Source organism: Podarcis melisellensis, assembly GCF_964234715.1.
Source record: "Podarcis melisellensis genome assembly, chromosome: 9".
NCBI lineage: Eukaryota > Metazoa > Chordata > Lepidosauria > Squamata > Lacertidae > Podarcis > Podarcis melisellensis.
This window is the reverse complement of record NC_138541.1, coordinates 35,910,830-35,936,565: the sequence shown is the minus strand read 5'-3', so window position 1 is coordinate 35,936,565 and position 25,736 is coordinate 35,910,830. Positions and strand designations below refer to the sequence as shown.

Genomic DNA, 25,736 nt, shown 5'->3' with positions numbered 1-25,736 from the left:
GGCCGCCTGCTGAAAAAGTTTACTGACTCCTGTTCAAGACTACTGCAAGTTTAAAATGTTATTTTCTGGTACCTGCAGTTAGTTTTGTGACCTCTCTTTTAACGTGATGTCAGCTTAAGAGCTGCAAGAAACTTTTAAGGATGCTATTCTTTTTGCCAGTGGTGTTTTTGTATTTTCAGGATATAGATTTCTGGCCATGGAAAATGCATATAATACAAGCGCCAGCAGAGGAAAAGACTCCAAGGGAAGAACACTGAAACCTCTTTCATGATGCCAATACCGTCAGCTGACCATAGAATCTGCCAAAAGGTAGAAACAGAACATAAATCTGCATGCATTTCATGACCAGCTCCATATGGCAGAAGTTAATCCTCACTTACTTGAAACCTAAAAAAATTCACCTGCATTTTTAGCCTTTTATTCAGGTTCTAAAAGTATATTCTCTAACTTGAACAACAGCGAGAATGAGAGCTTTCCAAGGGCACCCTGTTAGCCATTGTGGGAAAGCGGATGCCAAAATTAGATAGATCTTTGTTCTAATCCAGCAGCTCCTTATTCATTTATTTCCCACTGCTTATTCTCTATGGTGAATACAACTGGAGAATGCAGACTTGCAAAGAAAGGGTCAGGGCTCCTAAGCCTATAGGCTGCATGTTTTCAGATGGCAAACCACAAGACACAAGAGTTCTCACCAGTTCAGCCTAACCAAAAGCTCTCCTCTCTTGCTTATCTTTCTTGGCTGCAGCAGTACATGTACTACTGATGCACCAATCCTCTTTTAAGCAGAACAATATTTTGGCTTAGATCCTAGGGTCTTAATTTAACCTCACAGATGAAATATTTCCTGTTCCTTCTTCCCTCCTGCAGCCACTGTGCTTCCTTCCCAAGCATCTCTCTGGAGGATTGAGGGGCCTCTTCTGAACGTGGGTTGGGGGCACAGGGAAATGCTGGAGATGGAGGGTGGGGAAGAGAATTATTCTGTAAACTTCATTTAGTTTAGATCAAGCCCAGATTTGGAGTATCCTGCCCTTCCCAGCAGCCCCATCACATTGTTCTGAAGTCCTTCACCCCCAAACCCTCCAGAAAGGTTTATGGGTCATGGATGACTGCAGAACAGGAAGTGTTTCCTCTATGAACTTCCGTAAGTTTACTTAACTTAGGATCGAAGCCTTTAATTATTAAAGCAAGGAAAAGCACAAGACATGTCAGTAAACAATTCAACATGCTTGTTTTGCTGTAGTCTCTGAAAAATCCAACATTATTTAAAAAAGGATATGTCACTATATTGGCTTCTCACTCTTCTGTATGTAGCATCCCCATAAATAGCCCCATGATTCTGCCAGAGAAGGACATATCTTCATATTATATATATATATATATATATATATATATATATATATATATATATATATATATATATATATTATATATATATATATAAAATCATTCCCAAGTGGAGCTTTTTGCCAACAGTGACCTCACTGCAGCAAGTGCAATCCTTCAACAACCCACTTTTCTATTTTATTATTTGATACGACTACCCATCAGTAAATATTCTCTAGGCGGCTTATAAACAATACAATATTAAAAATACAGTATTTTGTATTTTTACAAATAAGCATGTTTAGAATCAGACTACTGTATTTACCTTTAAAATTTCTCTTACCAAGGTGCTCTAAACATTTCCTTTGAACTAATCCTGTACGATTATATAAATAAGATTTGTAAAGAGTACTCCATGCAAAGCTCATTGGATAGTTCTGATGGAGCACAGAGTGAAGGCATAAGGAGGTGGAGGTGGTGGTCTTAGCCAAACATTTAAAACTTTGTTTTATATCCATATGTTGGCTTTTCAAAAAGAGGGATGAATAAGAGGTTTCCTGTTGTTGTTGTTGTTTAGTCGTTTAGCCATGTCCGACTCTTCACGACCCCATGGACCAGAGCACGCCAGGCACTCCTGTCTTCCACTGCCTCCCGCAGTTTGGTCACTCATGTTTGTAGCTTCGAGAACACTGTCCAACCATCTCGTCTTCTGTCGTCCCCTTCTTCTTGTGCCCTCAATCTTTCCCAACATCTTGTGCCCTCAATCTTTCTTGTGCCCTCAATCTTCCCCAACAAAGAGGCTTCCTGCCACACCCCAAATATGTAAAGTTCAAAAGCATGAAAATGTCAGTTGCCGAAAATGTTTCATCTCAGCAATATGGATAAAGTTTCATTACCATCTTTTTTTGTATCCCACAAAAGCAGTGCTGTCAATATATACAGAATAAAACGGAAGTCCATTTTGAACTGAAAATCACGAGCAACAAATGTAATTTTAGAACCATCAGACTTTACTTCTGGTGAAGCTAACACTTTCCAAAAACGTATTAAGTTCATATTAAACAAGAAATTAACATCTCATGTTCTACACTCTTCCGCAGCCTCAAAAGGTTTTGTACTTTGTTAAAGTACAAGGCACGTACAAAGTCTTTTCCTTCAAAACACAGCAGATGTACTCCCTGAAATAATTTTAAAATTCTCAAAGCAATTAAAAATACTACAAACTTTGCATTTTTTTTAAATTCCCACCCCCTACAAGACCATGCACATTTGGAAAAATGATTTAACAAGCACATTAAAGTGACTTTTTAATATATGTACCTGTAATGCAAATATATTGAGTTTGAGTATTTCTTATCCTGGATTACATTGTTAGCACATTGGATTTTCATTTATTTTCAGGTTACCAACTCCAGAGCCTTTGAGGATTTATAGATTTATGGACAAATTAACCCCACCGCAAACACTGCTGGGGTTGAGTAACCATCTCTTTTCAAAGAATAATTATTCTTTCATTGGGATTTGGGATTACATATTGCAAGTGCTTTTTACTAGTTCATCTAGTGTCATAAAAATCTTCTAACTCCTCTTTTGGAAGAATATCTTTCCATAAAAACAAGTGAATTTAAGAGGTAGATTTCTCCATGATGCACTTATTTATTTCAAATAAAAAAAGAGAGTTCTCTTTAGAACAAAGATCACATCTTGAAAAAAAAGCTTAGTACATTATTTAATACAGTTCAGTAAGAACAGTCCTAAGCAGTATCAGGAGCTGTTTGGAAACCAATGCATCTGATGCTCTCTTCCTAGAACACTAATCTGCCAAGAGTGCTAAATCCGCCTCCACCACCTCCGCCAGTTGGCCCACAGCTTCCTGGGGGGTCATTGTCATCAAATCCATTTGGCCGAAAGGAGCACGAAGCTGCAGCTGCTTGAAGGGCCTGTGTTCGAGCGCTAAGCTCCTGCTCCTGAAACAGACAAATAAACCTAGTTATGAACATTTAAGCTAATTTCAGAGTAAGGGGGGGGGCACACGGAATTTTACATTTGGCACAGCTACACCAGTTTTGTTCAGCAGTGCTGCAGAATGCTCAAGCAGAAACTCAAAAGCAGAAGCAAGTAACAGAAGCACCTGCTAACACTATACAGCAGAGATTATAATCATCATCAATTAATTAAATTTATATACTGCCCTTCATCCAAAGATCATGTGGTAGTTTACCATGTAAATAATTTAAGATTGTCTGTAACTTAAATGCTTTAAGTGGCAGGCATCATTAAAGGAATGAAAGCTAAATCAATTGTTACTTTTGCCTCCCCAAAATTACTTTTAAAGACACACACACACCTGGAGGGCTGCTACTCGGTATATACAAAAGCTGCTTCTTGTGAAACAGCCTGAGGACACCCAAAGCTATTTCAATCACATATTCAAACATTGCCTGACAAATTTAAGTGCTACAAACTTTTAAAATGAACCCAAAGCTATCATTCTTACAATCCTAGCAAGATCATGAAAGCTGTAGAATGACTTCAAACGATACAGGTTGTATAATTTCAGTTCTCGTGCACATACTGGCCTGGTGATTAAAGCCTCAATACAATTCCCAGGTGATGATACTGCAATGACTGTTTCATGGTGTACACCAATGGTGTTCATTAAGCTACTAGGGGTTATTAAGTTCATCAAGTACAAGTGTTACAGGAATTCTGTCTTTAGTAATCGTACTTGAGCAATGTTGAGTTTTGATGTTGCTTGAGGGAAAAACGAGCAGCTGAACCCAAATCTGCATTTACACCATAGGTTTCATCATAAAAACTGATAAGGCTGAAGCCAACTCCTTATCAGTGTAAACTTGCTCTTGCAACCATGTTTAGCCAAGAAAAAGTTGAAGGCATGCTAATATTAGACCTAGCATTTATCCCAAAAGGTTTTAGAAAGTTGCGGTGTATGTCACAAAATAGCCAATCGTTTAAGGAATACATTTTAAAAATGAATAAATTCCCTTCAAATACCCTCAAGAGTTCAAAAATCTCCCTATTAAGCTCCACTATAAAATGTTACCTGTGCAAAATGGGTTTTTGAACAACATGTTTATGCAAATCAACCTAGTAATTCTAGAGTTATGAAATTAAATGAGTTAACTAAGCTGCATCTACAGATCAGAAACTATTTAATGCTGATACATCAAGGGTGGGGAGAATACGGCTCTTCAGATGTTGCTGGACTCCTATCCACCCCAGCCACAATGGTCAATAAGGGAAGCTGCAGTACACCAGCACCTAAGGCCACAGATTCCCCATCCCTACGATACAGACTTCAGAAAGTTTAACAAAAATTATAGCTGTAACTTGTAAAGGATGAAGTGGTGCAGACCCTTTCCATGAAACACATTTGTTTGTTCCTTTCCTTTGTGTTTGTTTAGAAAATATTAAACCACATTTATTTTTGCATCACAACTGAGGTTACTTTGCATTGTTAAGATAGTCATACAGCAAATTGAATTGCCAGATATTCCAACTTTTCTCAACTAAATAAAAATCAAGTTGCATTCTACAAAAATAATGTTTGGAAGCTTTTAAACACCTCCTTACTTAATGAACAAAGATTCAGCCATGAATTTTCAGTGAAAGCCATTCCCCCCCCCCCCAATTCTTCACAGAAAACATCTGGTACTGCAACTACGTTGTTCTGTACAACGTATCATCAGAGCTACATGTCTGCAAAATATTCACACTGAATGTCACATAGTATTCTTGTGGAAAATATAACAATAGCCTACACAACTGAAAGATCTACTAGGTAAAGGCTCAGTTCAGACATCACACTCAAACATGGCTAAGGAACCATAATAATGTTGGGTGAGATGTCTGAACTAGACAAGCCAGCTTACAAACTTGACAAGCCAAAAAACAATCTGAAGTTAGTTGCCAAACCATTGTGTGAAGAGATGTCAGCACTGTGCTCTTACCTCCAGAAGTGCTGCCCCATGTAGATGGAAGGGATCCAGCAGCTCGAAACCATGCAAAGTCTCTTGCATTTGTCTGCAAGCGACAGCCTTGGACTTATAACTATAGCTAGATGCCTGCATTAAGCTTTTACAGTACAACCATATACATGTCCACTAAGAAGCAGTATGTCCCACTGAGTTCAATGGTGCTTATTACAATGTTAAGTGGGTATAGGATTACAGGCTTAAGACAGCTGATCACATTAACAATGTCTGCACCTTACCTGCAAATATAGCTTATTGTCTTTTGTAATGGCATCCATAAGATCTTTCTGCAGAGGGGGATCTCCATTGACCCAGAGCCCATTGGTTGACTTAGCGCTAGGTGTACTTGTACTGTTCTGTTTTTTGTAAACCAGCACATAAGCAGTGTCCTTGGGGAATCTGCTCGTAATTTTCTGGACTGACTGAAATGAGGTAAATGTCACTCGGCTATCATTAAATAAAAACCACTCCTTTGACACCTCATTTTCATCCAGTTCCTTTTCAGCAGCTGCAACGGGAGCCTCTCCAGCCATCAAGTTGCTTTGTGGATAAGCTAAAGCCAGACTTTGGGTTTGATCACAAGATCCTAATGAAGGCCCTGAACTGGCAACGTTTCGGGCATAAGAATAATAATGCCCACTTTCAGATGATATGCCAGAATGCACAACTACAGAACTTATAACATAAGGGACTAGTTGAGGGCAACACACTTCTTCAGCACCTGAAGGCTTGAGTTTTTTAGCTAGATTCTCACCAGTGTCAGAAAATTCAACACCCATAGACCACACGCCCGATACAGGACTTAAGGGTGACGCAGTTCTTTTGACAGGTAACTCCAGAACAAGCGGCAAAGACACATTGTCTAAGATTTTGCGCCTAATGTGACATTTGGGGTCGTAGGAAAACCTTAGGAGAGTAAGAATGAGGTATTCTGGCTCCTCCACAATTTGCATAGTTTTTTCCGCATTCTGTAGAGAGGCACATTTTTCACAATAATATTTGTTATCCCCTTTAAGAACCTCAGGTGCCAGAAAATAATTCAGCAAGTCAGTAACTGAGGGAGTAGCTTCACTGACATGTTTCCGCAAACTATCCCTGTTCTCAGCCTTGCATGGAAAAGGATCTTTAGTGTTTTCACAGTTTGTATCAGTGGGAGGGTCTTTTGAGGTCCCATCATTTGTGACCATTTCACAGCAATCGCCAATTGCTAAACCATCAGCTGCTGTTTCTGCCACAGGACTGAATGCCCTAGTACTGACTTGTTCCATGCAGTCATCTTTTCCTTCAGGTGAATTTTCTGTACTTGGTGGGTCAACGTTTTCTAAGAATACAGGAGGACAGAAAGCAAGTGAAAGATCTGTGAAGGCTTCTTCTTTGTAAGAAGTACTTTTGCAGTTCAAACAACATATGCTTGTTTGCAGTTTCCCCCGAAACATTTTCTCTATTAATGTTCTTTCCTCTCTGCAAGGTTGTTTGGTAATCAGCTGCGTTTTGCTGGACACTTCCTGGACGACAGACTCCTCATTCATATCTTCTGAAAGCTTTCCCAAAGAAAGGGCTTTCAGGGTCCTCTCTTCTTCATGCAGCCTAAAGAGGAGAAATCAAATGAGATTATTTATTTCCCTACCAATTTCTCTTCATTGATTAAAGCATCACTGTTTTAGTTTGTGTGTGTGTGTGTTTGTGACTGTCACACACAAATAACTGTTGGTACCAGCCTTGTGATTTACTTTTTACCCCTAATGGAACTTGATTAAGGAAGGAAACCGGAGAGTTATTTAGTATATTACATTAAAAAGTTTCCTGCGTTAAAAAAAAAAAAATCCCTTGCAGGGACTCAAGAGTTTTCTAGAACAGACATAACTACTGATTGTAAGCCAAGTTGAATGTCTTACTGGAGAAAAAAAAGGTTATACTACAGATGTAAACACCAATGGCATGCATGCATGTTGGAGTTAAGAAGGGTAGTCAGCCATTTTGGCTTTGCAAATGCATGCTAATTAAAGAGACCAAACAGAACCTAGATCCCACCCCCCAGCAGCAGTTCTCTACCACAGATATTCAGGGCCACATTCAATTAAACTAAGCAAGTCACCCTTATGCAACAGGGTTACTCCTCCTCCTAATCAGGAGACCCTCCAGATCCATGTGGGGGGAGGGAGACAGGAGCAGTGTTTGAAATTCTCCAGGCGCATTTTGCATCTGGCTATTGACCCCTTGCTACCAAGTGAAGATGCCCAGGTGCCAGGATGGTGCCTGTCGTCTCCACCATCTGGAGGTGCATGCCTGGGGATCCTTGGATCTTGATTGTTTTCCCACACTAGCAACACATCCTGTATAATGCTATCTGTTATATTTTATCTGCACAATCAGAACAAATTTCAAGAACTCAAATGACATATTGAAAAAATATGTTTGAGCCATTTGGCCCCAAAATGGCAACTAGGCATTCCATTTTGGAGACTGTAACCCTGGTTTAAGGAACCATTTGGCGCCTAGCTTATATATCTGTGTTTCTAACACTGGACGGGAGAGCATGTCATTTGGCAAGCAGAGATGCTTGCACTGAAGGAAAGATCATAATACTGTGACACTGAATTCCTCCCTCAGTTCAGAATCCTTGAAGATTGGGAATACTGTTATACCTTGCAATTCTAGGTAAAACTCTAGCACAAAAGAACTTAGAAATCTGTGATGGTATCTCTGGTTATTTTTCTCTGGTCAACAATGCGGATTTCAGAGCACCATACCTATCTAGCAGGAACCGAAGATACTCAGAGCAGTCCTGCTGGGACCTAGGGGTGAACCAGGGTGGCCTGGAAGCCTCAAAGAAAATCCGAGGAGCATAGGCTTCTCTCTGTATCAGGAAGCAAGCAAAAGCAAGTGAAATGCAAAGTAATGACACCACTCTATGAAGCATTCCTTAATTTCTGCATTGGGACGCTCAAATGAATAGATTGCAAGTGCATGCAAGTATGACAGAATAAATCTCAGGTATAAAAAAACATCCACAGGTCTAGTGCACATAGTTGTACCTTCAAATCTATCTCTTACATAAAAATAATCTAGAACCTAAACAAATCTTTTTTCTACAAAATATGCAAGTAGACAAACGGCTTAAAGCTAGAAAAGTTATATGGGTGTAGCAAGAATATGAACTACTTCATCCCCTTTTCCTAATCTTTTCGGTGCCTTATGTACAGCGTTTTTTTTTAGATGTACACAGCAGCCATACTTGGATGCTCATTTCTGACTTCACAAAGCAAGGTCTGAGAAGCTGGGAACAAACATCTGAAACTGGTGACAATCAAAAATTGCTACTCTGAAAATCTCAACTATGTTGGCTAGATTTTAACTATTCTGCACAGGTTTTTGCAACTTATAAAATTTCACTCATGGAAAATAAGGCTATTCTTTTCTTTTGGCTTAGAAAAGCTGAGAATATTCAAATATTCTATATGAAATATGAATGTATTTTTGTCTAGGTACATTCTGGTAGAACATTTAGACAGATGCAAGTTTTGGATATTATGGCTACAATATTCAGAAACTTAAAAGAGTTACACACACCTGAGTATGAGCCAAAAATGCAAATAGATGTTGCAACTTTCTCATTAATGTATTGCACCCATTTAGATTTAAAGATAATACGTGCCTCCTGAAACTGCAAAAGAGAAAGAGATGAGATGACAATGGTTTCATGTTTCGTCATATACACAGTGTTTTGATGGCGCAGAACAGATTTATCTGACATTAGCTTTGGTCAGTGTTTACTTTTGTAACGCAGAATGGTCTGAATGACCCAGCACACTATGGGCAATATCCAACACTAGTCCTACTAGAGTTGTTACAATGAAATCAGTGAAATCCTTTTATTCCACTGGTTTAAAGTGGCCAACTCCAAGTATGACTTAGTCAGATTATCAACCATTATTCATACAACACATAGGTAAAGGTAAAGGTACCCCTGCCCGTACGGGCCAGTCTTGACAGACTCTGGGGTTGTGCGCCCATCTCACTTAAGAGGCCAGGGGCCAGCGCTGTCCGGAGACACTTCCGGGTCACATGGCCAGTGTGACATCGCTGCTCTGGTGAGCCAGAGCTGCACACGGAAACGCCGTTTACCTTCCCGCTGGTAAGCGGTCCCTATTTATCTACTTGCACCCGGAGGTGCTTTCGAACTGCTAGGTTGGCAGGCGCTGGGACCGAGCAGCGGGAGCGCACCCCGCAGCAGGGATTCGAACCGCCGACCTTTCGATCAGCAAGTCCTAGGCGCTGAGGCTTTAACCCACAGCGCCACCTGTGTCCCCATACAACACATACCTTGTTTTAATTCAAACTGGATTAAAAAAAAAAAATTATAGAAGGTGATAAGACTAAAAATAAAATAAAAAAATTGGGCATTTTTCAAAAAACTCCCAATTGGTGATTTTCTTTGAGTGCATAAATATCTATCAGGGAACAAAGTAAACAAAATTTTATTGCCATGATGACTTATGTAAATGGAATAATTTTTACCAATATTAACATGAATACATGATGACATGCAGGATATAATGTGAACTCCAATATATTTGAGCTCAATGTTTGGTTAAGGAAAACTAATTTGGGCCAGTGGACCAATTTTGCCATGTTACCTAGTTCTTCACTGGCAATATCAAAACCATAATGATGTGCTCCATGAATTATTTTTTTAAAAAAATTATTTAGTACAAACAAATGCCTGGGATTCCTCACAAGAGGAAGTTTAAACTTACTCTGTAGCCATGAATAATGCCTGAATCACACTGTTCATATAACATGTATTTCCTAAGTTAATCAGACCAGTCTTTCCCGTTTCAGATTTTCCAGAAAATCTAGACAGACAAGATTGCAAGGAACTGGATTGAGATGTCCAGGCACTCTGATTTAGTATCATTTTAATTTTCTCTTCACTGGGTTTGGGAAGGTCCTACAAGAAGGGAAAATTCAACACTGAGCAGTGAACAGCAACAACTTTAAGCACTTGTTTTCAAAACAATATCTACAAAGCAGTAACAGTCACCCACATTGTCCTCACAACTCAGGCTCTTTACTCATGGTAATGCTGAAAAAATATCATAGTTGTCTTTGTGAGAACTGACAGTACAGTTGTTTGGCCAGCCATCAAAGATTCACTGTGAATGCACAGCCAAGAAAAATTACTAGAGGCTGTGTCTTATCAACTCTCAAGATACTGTCAAATCAGAGACTTGTAGGTAATCTTTGATCTGTTTCTGCTATTTCTTTGCCACAAAGAGTGCCTCTCAAGCTGTAAAGTGTAGCAGAAACACTTGACAGCCTCTGTTCACCATAAGATGCATTTTTTAAAAATGATACCCCAACCAAAAGATACAACAGTCAAAGCCAAATATACTGCTGTGTGTGTTTTCTGCCTTTATGGACGGTATTGTTCCACATCTTATGACAATGGTGGCACTATATATATTGATTTGATCTGAATGAAAAGTGGCACAGAAATACAATAAATCAAATAAAAGTCAGTGTATACATTCTTCCACAATGCACAACACAAAGGCAATAGAAACAACATTTCTGATCAGGAAATATCTTGGTCATTTCAAACCACTTCCACTATCACTGAATTAATACATGGTGACTTTCCCCTTCGATAATCACCAATAATCTTCAGTAACTCTTACGAAAATGCTCCCATAAAGTAAGGGTGCATATTACCATATTTTGCTTTTTAGTGCTTTTCTGGATTAAGCAACCAGAGATCTTATTTTATTTTTTCACATCTTCCTAGCCAGTGATTTTTCTAGTTCTACAATATAATCCAATTTCTTCCCTCAATCAGAAAATGGCCCAGATTAACTGCAGAGCATCAAGACCACCCCTCGTTTTCAACCTGTAGGTAGCATTTAATTTATTTGCATTACCTTAATAGCTTCTAAAATAGGTTCATAGAGTTCTGGGAATCCAGAGTAATGATACATCATACAGTGTATTAGCTCACTCAGCTGTCCCAAGAATGTTGCACTGGAGGCAAGGCCATTGATTTTGAAAGATTTTACCAGCTTGTCCACATGAGGAACAATCTAATGTTAAGAGAAAAAGACCAAAGCATTTGCCCAGGTTCATCTGAAAAACTATGTTATTCATATCTACTTGAATGCAATTAATGATTGATAACCATTTTAATAGTAAGGAGCAAAAGTTGTAATAGAAATCCCACAATTCCATTAAGATTCATAAATCAGGATAGATAGCAACATTGCATTAGTAATGCATCGTTCTTCTAAATCAGCCTTCCCCAACCTGCTGCCTTTCAACAATTTTGGACGACAAAACCCCAAACAGCTGAAGAACAAATTTGGGGAAGGCTGTTCTAAATATTATGAGTGAAACATTTAATGGCCTGTATTGTTTACTGTCACCCTGATAACATACAACCTGTTCCGTATTCTATGGATTTATCTTGGTATTAGCTTGTAGCTCCATCAAGAGTGGCTCACCTCCACCTTGCCCATAAATTCAAATTCTTAAAAGGAATTCACAATCAAAACAGTACGAATTAGAAAATTCTAGAAAAGCCTGTATTCAACAACTTTTTAAGCAGGCTAGCTACATCTTTGACTCCCAACAGAATTTTAGAAACATCTTTATTGAATTATGTGCCTTCATATTACTATTTAAGTGAGAGGTGTTTAACCCCCCAGTTTGAAGGCCTGATCTGCTCCCCCAGCAATTCTGGCCCCTCTTGAGACCCCACAGATTTTGTTGGTGGCAGCAGGAAAAAAGATGAGTAGACACAGTGCTAGGGTGGGTGGAGCTGAGGACCCTGATGTCCCCTATCTCTAATCTGATGGGTGCATAATCTCCCTCCCTCAGATGATGTAGAAAAATTAGCTGAGATGGTTGTGTGCCTGTGTGTAGCCTGCACATTCAAGACTGTGGAGTAGCCGCTGGCATTAAGAGCTCAAAGGCCAAATGTGAATCTGGCCCTCAATACAGACTGTAGGAGGTGTTTAAAACATAACTGAACATCATGAACTGGCAGGAACGTTGAGGCATCTTGTGTGGCAGTGGCTCTGTCTAACTCCCCTTGCCAAGTACTTGTGTACGGGTAAGTGTACAAGGAGTTCTCACAATTCTTAGTATCTAGTTCTATTTGTTTTAAAACTTATTTTGTACAATATATCTTCAGCACAGAGCAGGATAAAACTGAAGTTGCAATACATGATGTGACTAGAAGAATAGACCTTATTATCTGCAGTACAGATGTGAAGTTGGCTATTATGGCTGGTTTACAACAAGCCACAAGCCACCCTCCAGTACGAACACAAGACTGCAGTCTAGGTTTTATTTTACAAAGAAAGCTATGGAAGTTGTTTGTAAGCAGTAGGTTTAAAGCTCAGACAAATGAAAACTTACCAAGTGAAAAGCCTCTGGAGAATGCTGAAAACTAAGCAACATGTGAGAAAGGACAGCCAAAGCACCAGGTCTCACAAGAGGAAACCAAAGTCGATTAAAAACCTTCAAAAAAACCAAACACATCAGAATTGAGATATTCTTCAGTTTTCATTCTGTGTTACACAATATTTACACCAGTCTGGAATAAGCAGAAAAGCTGTTCTACAAAAGCAACCATACCTACCATTTCAATCTTAAGCAAAGTAACATCAATAAGTATAGTAAACTTCTGGACTGCAGCCAGCCCTTTCAAGAGTGCTATGACCCAGGTCTCCACATGCTGAGCCAATGGCCAGGACAGCCATTCAATCATTCTGAAAAAAGATGGGGTGCTTGTTAGTATTTCAGCCAAAAAAGAAGAAGTTCTAACTATTTAATTGCCCCACAGTTTGTGTTGGTTTTCATATTATGACGATCACATTAAGTCACACCGAGAGTCGTGGCACTGCATCATTCTCTAGCCTTTGCAAACAACTTTCTCCAAGGTTTTGTGGCAGGGGGAAGTTCATTAGTCTCAGTACTCAAACTGCAGTACTACACCACTTAGAAAATAAGAATTTATTTCATCAAGCTAATGGGAGCTTTTTCATTTGGAGCACTGTGTGGAATACTGTTGTACAAGTGTTATGAATGCAGATCAATGCTTTTATGCCATCCCCATTTTCTGCCATTCTGTAAACATTTACCAATAAATGTCAAAGCCAACCAGTAGCCTTTATTAAACACTATCCTCATGTCCAAAGTTTTCAAATAAAACATTTATGGCAGAGATCTGAATTAAAAGAAGCAAGATCTTGACGTAATAGTTTCTTTTTTCCGACTGGTCCTTGCACAATGCTAGGTTATTCTAGGAAACCAAAACATTTAATGTAACATTTACTTTTCTTTCAGAAAGGAAAAAAGCAGAAGCAGCAAGCGCATATCCCTCACTAGTACAACCAACAGCCAACAAACAAGGTGACCCAGCATTCCTTCGAGTTTGTGATGCCTGCATTTAGCAATAAAAAGCAGAGATGTTGCTGTCCCTAGTAACCAATGACTTGGCTCAAAATATGAACCTTAGTGACTCACGGTACTCACTTTCAAAACAAACTGAGTATACAACCCCCAACCCAGAAATAAGTTTATTCTTTCCAACCTTATGATGTCTCTGTTTTTTTCCTCAGAATTCTAGGTGCCTGGAAGAAGGGAGAAATAGACACCCCAATTTCTTTCTCTAGTGCCAAGGTGGAGGAAGAAGAGGAAGGAAAAATATTTCTCCCACCACCAGAGTAGGAGCCAGATAAAGGATGTTGGAACTAACCAGGATGGGAACAGTTTTTTGGGGGAGAGATGGGGAAAATAACTTTTTCCAAGCATCTTGCACATTTGCTCATAACTGCTGCTCCCAACCAAATCAAGCCAGTGAGAGCTCACCCATGTTTAGCTGCAAACCCTGTAAAAGACTATGAATGCATAAAGGATGACAGGCTCTGCCAAGCAATTAACGTTTCTTCCAGCTCACCTAGATGCAGTCTCTTGTGATCGTTGACATTATACTACACCTATCCTCATATTAGTTCAAGAGGTAAAAGAGCAGCCAACTTCTCTTTTTACTCCTCTTCATCTAGCTGACAAATATAAATGACTGCAGTTGCTCAGCTAGAAAGAAAAGGCAGGTGAAGCTGGCTGCCTCAGAAAAACTTCACTAACTGATGATGTATTTATCCTGTAGCCATGGGACTTGTCTCTTATGGTCTATAAGAGTTGCCAGTTAACGTGATAGGCAAATAAGATTTGTATGTGGGCTAGTAAAATATTGTGTGTGTTAGCTAGAAAATGTTGAGCACTTATTTGCAAGGCTATGTAAGTTTTAAAATCTATGGCCCACAAAGGTATAAGAATTTAAACAATCAAAACCAAATAAATCATTTTCAGAAAAAAGGAAAAAGAACCAGTTAGATCCCTAGGTTTACTTAGCAGCCTACCATATATGTGTTGATTGACAGATGTTTGTTTGTCAGAAACTGTTGTTATTAACCATATGCATGTAGCGCAAACTTGCAGCCAGCACCATAATCTCCAAAGGCCCCAGAACAGCTACTAATAGGCTTAATGAATTCAGCCATTTGTTTGTTCTTAGCAATGTGATTAAGCACCGTCTTCTTCATTTCTATTTATTGCCCCTTTTCAGCTGCTAGACTGGTATCCAGAATTTGATTTATTACATTTACAGATTTCTAAATGCTGGATGTCACAACCATTGTCGATATTTGGAAAATACAGATAATCTGATGTTTAAGATTTCAGTAGCAGTTAGCTCTTCTTTGTAAGAAGACTGACTTGGATCCAGAGATAAACCTCCTCAAACAATAAGACTTTCCTGCCTGTTATATATTGGAGTCCCCTGAAAAGAAACTCCTAAAGATCAGGGGACATTCCAAAATGGGACTGAATGTGGTGCAGGGGACTGAAACAGAAAGGATAGAATTGCCAGAAAACCCTGAATGAAAGCACCTTTGTATAAAAGATACTGAGATTATACTCAGCATCACCACAAGCCCCAAACAATGCATTTTGCAACTCAAGATAGATTCACATAGTGCTACTTTTGTCCTCTAAATGTCCAGCTAGGTTGTACAAAAATGTATAGAATTGTTTTATCTCAGTGAATATGCACGATCATATGCATGCTTCATTGGAAGTAAATACCATTGAAGTCAATGGGACTTGCTCCCAAACAAATGCACATTGATTGCAGCTTTCATGTTGCTGGAGTGTACCCCATGTTCAAAATCACCTGTTTTTAAATAGCAGCAAATTTTACCCATCAACTTTTATCCAAAGGCCAGTAATTACTACTTGCTTCACAAAAGCTTACTAAATACTTACTAACCAAGAAGAACAAGATTATGCTGCTGAAAAGAAACAATATCTAACTTATTATGACAAGGTAACTTCACAGGTCAGATTCTTTGGCGGAAACTGTTTTTACTTTAAAAGGCAGATTGCTGTATTAGGATACCATAATAAGTTCTTTGTCAGTGATTAAACTTGTACCACTACAGATTTTCCTGAGTCACAATTTCCAATTTTTAAAGATTTCATTCGGTTGCAAATATGTTAATGGCATTACTGTTTTTATGGCTGCAATATCTGACAGCAGGGTTTGCATCCCTGATGAATCAGACAATAAAAACACAACACAAATGCATGTTTATTTTTAGTACAAATATTTACAAAAAACATGGATGGCATGCCAGAACTTAGTAGAGACATTTTTCCTCTTCTCTCACAAAAGAAGGAATGCCTCTTCTAAGACTGTGCTTGCCACAACAGTGTCTAAAGCATAGTCTAAAAACAAATGTTTTTTCCTCTTCAGAAAGTGTATTGTTCATTTACCAATTTATGCAGATTGAATCTATCCATTAAAACTCACATGATCAAACAGCTATGAGGTTTTCAATTTGGGTAATGTTGTCATGCTCTTTTCTAACACAAAGACTATACCTGCACAAAGCTTGAGTCATACTTGCATCTTTTACATTTGGATCTGTGGTAAGGCTTCCGATGAGCACTGTAATCATCTGTAATGGGATATGCTGCACAAGACTTGCCAAGGCAACTGAGGGTTCAAAATCTACAATAGACAAATACGCAAGAAAGAAGTTTTATGCTTTGCTTGTACTCTTTTTCCTACTGAATTTTGAAACACATTTCAAGAATATATTAAAGTTCTATTACAGCAGATTATTCAAGTTCTAAGCAACATATTAATCCATTCAAATATGTTTTTGTAAATTAAGCCCAGCAGAAGAATTTCTTCCTTTGGTCTGTCTTAGTATTTTCTAGGAATTTAAGTGATCAAACAAGAAGGAAACTTGGGTATTCCCCCACTTTCATCTCTTTGGGAGTAGTCCATCTGTATGTACCACATATCTAGCAACTTTCTGAATTCCAGAAATGTGTTGTTGCTCATGAACAGAGCACAAACACGTGTGGGAAAGTTAATAGCCAAATAGTTAATATTCTGGAACTGAGGAAACATATGAAAAGCCTCTGCTGGATTAGGCCAGTGGTCCATCTAGTCCAGTATTCTGCTCTCACAATAGCCAACCAGGTGCCTACAGGAAGCATGAAAGCAGGTGCCTACAGGAAGCATGAAAGCAGGACCTGAGCACAACAGTGCTCTCCCCTTTTAAGATTCCCAGGAAGTGGCATTCAGAGGCATATCACCTCCAACAAGGGAGGTAAAACATAAACCATTGTGGCTAGCAGCCATTAATATCCTTATCCCCTCTGAATCTGTCTAAACCTCTTTGAAAGCTCTCAAAGTTGGAGGTCATCACTACTTGTGGGAGCAACACTTCATAGTTTAACTATGCACTGTATGAAGTAATGTTTTATAAGAATGTAAGAAAGATGGTAAATTAGTTCTCTCTCTAGAGCATCAGAATTTTTTTCCAGTACAAACTGAAATATTTGTGATGCAAATTACTCTAATTTCTCTAGGAAAAATTCCAGGAAGTTCACACCATTAGCCAGATTAAACTAATACTGAAATGTTTAAGTTAATAGTGTTATCCCCAATATCTGTTTCAGTTAAAGTTATAACTTCTTTTTTTATACTTCAGCATGCTGTAAGGTTAGCACAAGCCACTCTATGACTTCAGCCGAGTTTCAAAGTTATCTAAAAGTAATGAAACAGCTAACTAAAGACAAAGCCTTTCTCTCTGCAAGAGTTGTCAAGGAAAAGACTCAAGCTGCTCTCTGAGTTCTGTCCAAACTTGGCTAAATATTAAGCACCAAATGCACAATGATTTTTGGCCCAAGAGGGAAGGACTACAAGGAAGATGTGGCTCCCTGATCTAATAGCTAGTATGTCATGGACCCATTGCTTTTTAAAACTCACCTACTTTGAAAAAGGTTACATAAATTTTAAGTGCTTTACTTATTACTTTATTTACACTTCTTGTTGCCTTACACTTTGGCCCAATACAAATGTTACCTTTGAAACCCAGGAGCAATGAGCTTTTCCAGAAAAATGTGCAAACAAGAACCACTGGAGAACTGAAGATAAAGCCATGACTTGCTCTTGCATCACCACTCCTTTAACTAATGCAACCACAGAGCTTTATTCTTGTTTACACATGTTGCCAGAGCGGCCTAGAATGACATTAGGGAGAATGCTGCTCATGTTGTACAGTGGTACCTCGGGTTAGAGATGCTTCAGGTTACAGACTCCGCTAACCCAGAAACAGTACCTCAGGTTAAGAACTTTGTTTCAGGATGAGAACAGAAATCACATGGTGGCGACGCGGCAGGCCCCATTAGCTAAAGTTTCAGGTTAAGAACGGACCACCAGAACAAATTGAGTTCTTAACCTGAGGTACCACTGTACAAGGAGAACATTTGGCAATAACTGTATGGGTGACAGCACAAACCTACTTCTTGCTCTTCCTAAGGTGATACCCCTGCAAACCCCAGAGGGGCACTGAAGCCCGTGCCTTACCAAGCGAAAAAGCAACTCACCAGTGGAGGAGATGATGGCAAAGAGCTCCTGCAAGGAGGGCAGCAGCGTGTCGGGCTCTGCCTTCCAGATGCTGCGCAGGAGGCCGCTGACTTGGGTGACCTGGGAGACGTAGAGGCGCAGCTCGGCCTCGCGGGTGCCCTGTGTCTGGAAGTGGGCGATGCTGCGCACCAGCTGCTGGCAGAAGGCGAGCGCGGGCTTCCTGCCGCGGGGCAGGCACTGCGGGAAGTCGCTGAGGAGCTGGCAGAGGCGAGCGCACAGCGGCGCCGGCGGCCTCTCGCTCACCAGGCGCAGCGCTTCCCCTTGAAGCAGCGCGAAGAGCTCCAGCACCGCCGGGCAGCTGATGAGCAGGCGCAGCCCCACCTGGATGTAGTCCAGCACGGCCGGGTCCAGGCTAGGCCCCAGGCCGGGAGCCACGGCGGGAAGAGGCGACGGCGGCGGCAGCGCCGGGTCTCCCCCCTGGAGCAAGGCCAGCACCAGCCCGCGCGTGAAGAAGGCCTCGAAGTCGTCGCGGTGGTGGCGGGCGTAGGCCTCGAGCACCTGCCGCCCCACCTGGCGCTGGAACTGGTCGGGGCCCTGGAGGATGAGGCGGGTGCTGAGCGAGAACATGGCCCGGCACTCGGGCGCGCTCTGAGGCGTCTCGGCCGACTCCACCACGCGCCGCACGATCACGCGCTTCAGCGGCAGCGGGTGCGAGGAGCTCACCAGGCCCTCCAGGATCTTGTCCATGGCGAGCGCCGGCCCACCATCGGGCGACCAGGCCCCGCCGGCCCTTCTCTTCCGCCGCCCCCCTCGTCACCCCCCCGGCCGGCAGCGGCGCCTCAACATCGGCCCCAGCCCGCCTTTCTCGGCAGGTTTCGAAACACCGGTACCTCAGAGGCCCCAGACGCCGGGAAGAAGCATCTGACCCGGAAGCGACGGAGCGGCGCACAGTCACGCCAGGCAGGAAGTGGAATTACTCGGAACGCACATAAACAACCGGCAGAGCGCTCGTTTCTTTCTCCGTAAGCCCTAGCAACGCGCATGCGCCCATTCCGCCGCGGAGGGCGTGCTGCGGCCCTTGCGCTGCGGCCCAATCACAGAGCTCGTGGAGGTGGAGAGGCGGAGCCGCGCGATAAAAGAGGGAGGGGCGAAACCTGAGGAGGAGGAGGAGGTGAAGGGGCGGGGCTCTGCTGGTCACTTGAAATGGTTGGTGGTCTGTCAAGCGGCTTCGCGCCTCTTCTTTAAAGCAGCGCATCGTGGAGAAGTAAAGCAGGGGCTCAGGGCTCAGAAACAGCTCTCTGGTGGGCTGTATGGTACTTCAGACAGCAAAGGTCTGGTCTGGTTTGTTTTGTTTTAAACGCTCTCCTATGTGCAGCAGTCCTCTCAAGTGGAAAATTAGCCCAGCAGGGAGAGAGTTGGGTTTTCTACCTCAGGGGATATGGGGATTTCTACCTTAAGAAGAAAACAACTGCCCTGGATCAGACCAAAGGCCTGTCAAGTCAAGCATTCTGTTCTCCACAGCGGCCCAGCAAATAAGAAAGAGATGGTTTCTCTCGTGTTCCTCAGGGGCAGCTTGTCTCAAAGGCTTCTTCCTCCATTGGAGGCTTCTTAGTGGAATGAGGAGAAAGGGTTTTTTTTGGGGGGGGTTGCCCTCCCCTTGAAGTCTCCTTATACCTGCCCCTAATCTGTTTCAAAGCATTGAGAGAACCTTCAAACAGTGTGAGAGGATACAAAGAGGAGAAGGTATTTTATTATTTAAGGCATTCATATGCCTCTTACACCCCTTACAAATACTAATGATTATCACAGTATTGTTCACTCTGACTGGTCTGACCTTGGTCTTAGGTTGGGCTCTTTCATTCCCTCGATCCACAAAGATCTATTTAGTTAGAGATGCCAGGGATTGAACTTGGATTGTTCTATGTACAAAGGACATACCCTTATCGCTGAGCTATGACCCCCTCCAGACCCAAAGTATTGCCTTGTTCTCATTTTGGAATTTGGCATATAGCAGCCACTGCCATTTCTCAAATATTGAAAAGAGCAGGCAAGGAATATATTTTATTGTAGTAAGGCAGTAATTTTGTTACATGACCTGCTTTGTTTCTGGGGCAGGAAGCTTCTTTTCCAAAACTTCCCTTTATAGATGTGAGTTAGAATTTGGGTGAATTTTACCCTGTAGCTAAGCTGAATTCTTAAAGCACCCTGTTCTCCATGCTGTCAGATTTTGATTTAGAAGATTCAAATGTGCGAGAGATTGATTCTGTCCTGCATTTTGTACCATGTTAGCCTATATGGTTAAAATCTAGTACATTTGGCAGAAAATGGTAACAGTTACACTTTCCCTTACATTTCACTTCAAAGTTTTAACTGTGAGCCAGCTTGGAACAAAATCACACAGAACACACTCCTCATCCAGTAGGCCCTGTATTAGATGTACGCCAGAGTTCTCACACCATAAATGAAAATTGTGAGGGGAAATAGATGAAATAATTTTGCAGGTAGGTTGCTAGGTAGTGAACAGCTCATGATGTGAACAAATGTGGCATAAGCTGCTAAAAAGGAATGTCAGGACCTGGACAAAGAACAACACAATACTTGTTTTCTGAACAGCAACAAAGAAAATCAGTTGCTCGATCACTTAAAACAATGATTTGACAGTTGCACCATTGCCTCAAGCAATTGTATCATATGTTTTTCTCATGTAACTAGTGTAGGGATGCCATGTGATAATAATTACTTTGTAGGTGGTGTTTAGAGGTTAATCATATACACAGTACTTTGAAGGCTAGTGCTCATCACTACTAGTACAACTCAACAAAGCATGACTAATATTTGCACATGGCTTCAATTTCAACCTTCGTATAAATCCCTCCTATTTAATGTGTTGATAATGCTTGTCATTAAAAATACTGGCAGTCCATGTAGCATCTTAGTTCTAAGTGTTACGTATGGAGTACTTTTTTAAATCAGCCATGTACCCCACACATCAAAGTGAATTTATTCATTTGTTCACAAAGCACAATGCTATCTGTTGTCCAAACTGTGTAAAACTTGCTTGCTCAGTTTCATAAACACATGATTCTTATTCACCACTGATAATCACTGGCTCCAGTCCCGTGATTCACATGAAAATTGATATATGTCCACTTGAAAACAAAGGCTTGATAGCTCTAATTGTGGAAATCATTTTTGTGCGGTCTCTGCCTATGCAGTGAGCTCACTTGGATCTGTTCTCTGCTAAAGTTGTGAAATATAATGGAATTAGCATTGTATTTGCTGTACACAAACGTATTTGAGGGCAGCTATTTAAATCAGACAAAAGCACTTATCATTCACAATAGAGAAGTAGTATAGAAGATCTAGTGACAATAACTTCACCACACCTTCTGCAGTGTTTCACCATTCTTCCCACTCTTTCAGACCCCAAAAATAATCTTATGTAATTTAAACCATAGACATATACGAAGCTGCCTTATACTAAGTCAGGGCTTGGCAACCTAAGGCCTATGGACCATAAGCGGCCCATGGGGGTCGTTTAACTGGCCCATGGATCCCCACCACCCGCTCGGGGACCCCCGCCACCTGCTCGATCGGCTCCCGTGTGCCGCGCTAAACTGGCACGGAGCAGAGTGGGGACTGCCTTCTGTGATGCCAGAAGGAGTGCTGGAAATAGTGTTTGCGCATGCACGCGCAGACTCCAGCTCACCGTGGTGTCTGCGGGACTTTAAACCGGCCCAAGCCACAAAAACTTTACTGACCCATGTACTAAGTTATATCACTAGTTCATCTGAAAGAAATCCAGAAACTGAAATTGAAAGATTTGCCCATCCTTAGTCCACACTGACCTCACAGTGGCTTGAGAGGCTTTCAGACCCAAGTCTTCTCTAGCCTTACAGAAATCTGCCAGAGATTGAGCCTGGAACTTTTACATGCAAAGCATGTGCTCTTTGGGCCATTGGGCACATTTGGAAATCTTAGAAACTACCAATGGTACCACAAAATACCAATTTTACAGAAGAATTTGTGCCAAGACCAGACACAAAGCTCTTCCAAAAGAGGCAAACCACCTACAACCTCCAAAACAAATAAAATGCAGATTTAAACAGGCAATGGGGGGAACCTTTAAAAATTGGGGCGGTGACAGGAGGCCTTTGTGGGTGCTAAAAGAAATGTCTCTGGGTGTACCCACGAGCACTATGTAGGGGACCCCAGTTCTTACCACAAAGCAGTTACATTTTCTTTGATGGACAGGCCCTGGTCTGCCTCCAGGTAACTGAGCAACCAGTGAGAGCTGGTCGGATCATCAGCCCATCAGGAGAGAGAGACTGGAGTTTCAGTGAGATGCTGACAGTTTTATATCCAAACAGGAAATTTCTTTCTGGGTGGGTGACTTTCTGAGTGGGCTCAGATAGAGACTGTTTGTCTGCCCACAGTCAGTCCATATCTGAGTGGGATTAATCAGGCAGAGTAACTCGGTTTTGATTCCCTGAGGGAAAGTTAAATCCTAGAAGGGGCTGAGTAGGTGCTGCTGCTGTTTTGAACACTAATAGCCATTCTAGGTGGGAAAAATCAATGCAAGGCCTCGTTTGATCAAACGTTTCTCAGTAAAGTGTTTGCTTCTTTAAATATATTTTGTTCCTCACATGTGAAACCATCATATGTTAAACCCCCATAGAGTGCAATTAACTAAACATACAGTTTTGTTCCAGTAGTGGCTCTTCATACTCTGAACCTTTGGGTGGGGCGTGAGTGGACCACATAGGCAGCATTCAAAGAAATATATTACCTTGCAGCGGTTCATCTAAAATCCTACCACAAATAGTTAATAAGAGACTTCTACTGTATAATAACAGAAAGTGTTTTGTCTATGAATGCATCCCATGTATTGGTTATGCTGACCAGCACCCAACTTCAGTGAGGGCATCTGTCATACCTTCCTGCATAATATAATTCCTTATCATTCCACAAGCTGGCAGTACATTTCACAAGCTAGGAACTTGACTTTCTAGACTACACACTGTTGGCAATAGTACACCTTGAAGAATAATAATAATAATAATAATAATAATAATAATAATAATATCTCTGCCAAGGGAAGGAAGGCTACGTGCATCCACTTTATTATGTTAATAACTGAGGCTAGTGAAAATGATTTCCAGATTGCAACTGCAACATACAGTGGTACCTTGAGTTACAGACGCTTCAGGTTACAGACTCCGCTAACCCAGAAAGAGTACCTCGGGTTAGGAACTTTGCTTCAGGATGAGAACAGAAATCGTGTGGCCGCCGCGGCAGCGGGAGGCCCCATTAGCTAAAGTGGTACCTCAGGTTAAGAACAGTTTCAGGTTAAGTACGGACCTCTAGAACGAATTAAGTTCTTAACCCGAGGTACCACTGTAAATGTAAAAACCTCACAGTCACCTTGAAAGCTTCTGCTGGAAGGCAGGATAGAACTATTTTAGATAAATACAAACAAGTATCCTGCCTATTAGTTGGGATAATATTTCAGAACTCCCAAGAGAGAAAAACTGGCAGTCCAAAACAGGGGTGGGGAACCTCGGGTTCAGGAGCCAAATGCCCCTGCGAACTCTCTTCCCCTGCTACACCTCTTGCTGGTCTGCTCCACTTTCTCCTTGTGTGCATTTGCCTGGCTGGAATGTGCTGTTGAACGATGATAATGCATCTTACATGCGTGGATGGTGACGTGCATGTAGAAACCTCAGGATTTTGCATAGTTCAAATATAGCCTATTGTACAAGGCAAGAGTTGCATCTACTGTTCCACCCACTTTTTGCCTCTGGCCACAACTGATAGGGGGGCCCCACAAAGTTGCCTATGAGGGGATACGGCCCTCAGGCTGAAAAATATTTTCTACCTCAGGCCCAAATCCTTAGAAATGACAGTATCTCTCCTGACACCCAGCTGGGATGAGTCATATCCTTGGTGTGGCACAGATAGAGGTTTCACACCACAGCAGAGTTCCTGTGTGAGATGTGAGGCAGAGAGAGACTACAGCATTCTGCTTGCCATTCAGTAAGATTAGATACTTTGTACAGTTTTGTACAGTATTGGCATTTAGCCCCCATAGAATTCTATTTGCATTTCTTATGATACTTCTCCTTGTCCTACAGAAGGTAGGTAGAACCTAGGTTTACCCATATTAATCCATAACTGTACCCCTTGCAAGTTCAGATTCAAATTTGGGGAAAGAAAAGCAAGGAGAAAACAGTGCCTTCCCCACAACCAGGAGACAAGGTCCAAATCCTCACTTGGCCATGAAGCTCATTGGGAGGCCTTTGGCCAGTCACTGTCTCTCAGCCTAACCTGGGCTTGGTAGGATAAAATTGAAAGAGGGAGAACCATGTATGTCACCTTGAGCTCCTTGAAGAAAAGTAGGATATAAATATAATAAATCAAAGTATTTAATGAAAAATGAACATGTCAGTCTCATGGGCTCATGCTACAGATATATCATCACTAGATAATGAAATCTCTGCTGGTCATTTTGTCTTAATTTACTGCTTTATTTTCCATCACCTCTTCTGAGTGGTAATTTTTATAGTTATAAGTAGTGTAAAAATCATAACAGGTTTCCAAAGTATTTCTCATCCTTTGTAAGATTGCTATTTACCAAAGTCAAGTCTTTTCTAAGTTTGTCTTAATACTCCTTTGTCCATAGTTTTACCCCTTGTGTAATATTTACAGCATTAAAGATAACACCTTGGATCCATAGGCTGCAATTACCAACGCCTGTGATCCAGGCTACACCCAAAGCTTCATCAATTTCACCTTTGGTCCACTTAACATAGGCTATGTAGGGCCTCCGGATTATCTAATCTGCTGGTTTTCTGAACAGGTCTAGCTAGCTTCTTGGGTACTTTATACTGTGTCACAAACATGTATGCCATACAGAAATGATATCTAAACCTACCGTAAAAACATGCCTATTCCCTTTTTGGCCCAATCTTCCATTTTCTTGTCTGGATGATCTCAAAATAATCAGCATGCAACCTTGGGTTTATGAGCTGGGCATTTGTATATCCTTGGCAATGATGGAAAGAAAGACTGTCCAGAATTAACAGCAGGCATGGTGTGAATCTTTAATCCCAAGGACTCTTCTTTGATAGCTCCCAAAATTTTGGTTCTAATGGTTCCCAGGTTTTAAAGCCTAAGCTCCTCCCCACTAATTAGGGCCAGTCTCATAGAATCACAATCTATGTAACCTGCTGGGCATAATTTTGATTGTGGATAATGGGGAAAATATGCATGCATTTGTTATGAAGATTATTCATGACAACTCATCATTAGAATACTTCTGGTGATGAGCATCAGGACTCAGAATTACTGTGTTGTTAAGCACAAATGGGCAAAGTGTCAGTTGCCAAAGAACAACTTTCACATAAAGGTAAAGGTAAAGGGACCTCTGACCATTAGGTCCAGTCGTGACCGACTCTGGAGTTGCGGCGCTC

General features: G+C 41.2%; 1 protein-coding gene and 1 long non-coding RNA gene across 5 annotated transcripts in view; one reads left to right on the top strand and one right to left on the bottom strand.

The window, feature by feature from the left end:
• Positions 1-2,315: 2,315 nt before the first annotated feature.
• Positions 2,316-25,390, bottom strand: USP38 (ubiquitin specific peptidase 38). 3 transcript variants are annotated; one of them, XM_081925984.1, is made up of 10 exons: positions 18,285-19,165; positions 16,263-16,392; positions 12,958-13,087; positions 12,735-12,836; positions 11,240-11,398; positions 10,076-10,269; positions 8,889-8,982; positions 8,069-8,175; positions 5,558-6,905; positions 2,316-3,290 (listed from the first exon to the last, which is right to left on the bottom strand). In XM_081925984.1, the coding sequence occupies exons 1-10, from the start codon at positions 19,009-19,011 to the stop codon at positions 3,129-3,131; spliced, it is 3,153 nt and encodes a 1,050-aa protein (XP_081782110.1). In that variant the 5' UTR covers positions 19,012-19,165; the 3' UTR covers positions 2,316-3,128. The 3 variants fall into 3 exon arrangements, with proteins under 3 accessions (XP_081782110.1, XP_081782112.1, XP_081782111.1); XM_081925986.1 differs by lacking the exons at positions 16,263-16,392; positions 18,285-19,165 and adding an exon at positions 25,199-25,390; XM_081925985.1 differs by lacking the exon at positions 12,735-12,836.
• Positions 19,462-25,736, top strand: part of LOC309378251 — an 84,432-nt gene continuing 78,157 nt past the window's right edge. For both annotated transcript variants that reach the window (XR_014171948.1, XR_014171949.1), the window contains exon 1: positions 19,462-19,595. This is a non-coding gene — a long non-coding RNA (uncharacterized lncRNA). The remainder of the gene's footprint in view (positions 19,596-25,736) is intronic.

Excerpts from the sequence above, each read along its gene's own strand:
- USP38 (XM_081925984.1), bottom strand. The coding sequence starts at position 19,011 with ATGGACAAGATCCTGGAGGGCCTGGTGAGCTCCTCGCACCCGCTGCCG. Across the intron at positions 16,393-18,284 it reads TGCCATCATCTCCTCCACTG|ATTTTGAACCCTCAGTTGCC; the intron begins GTGAGTTGCTTT and ends TGTCTATTGTAG. Across the intron at positions 12,837-12,957 it reads CTTTGCTTAAGATTGAAATG|GTTTTTAATCGACTTTGGTT; the intron begins GTAGGTATGGTT and ends GTTTTTTTGAAG.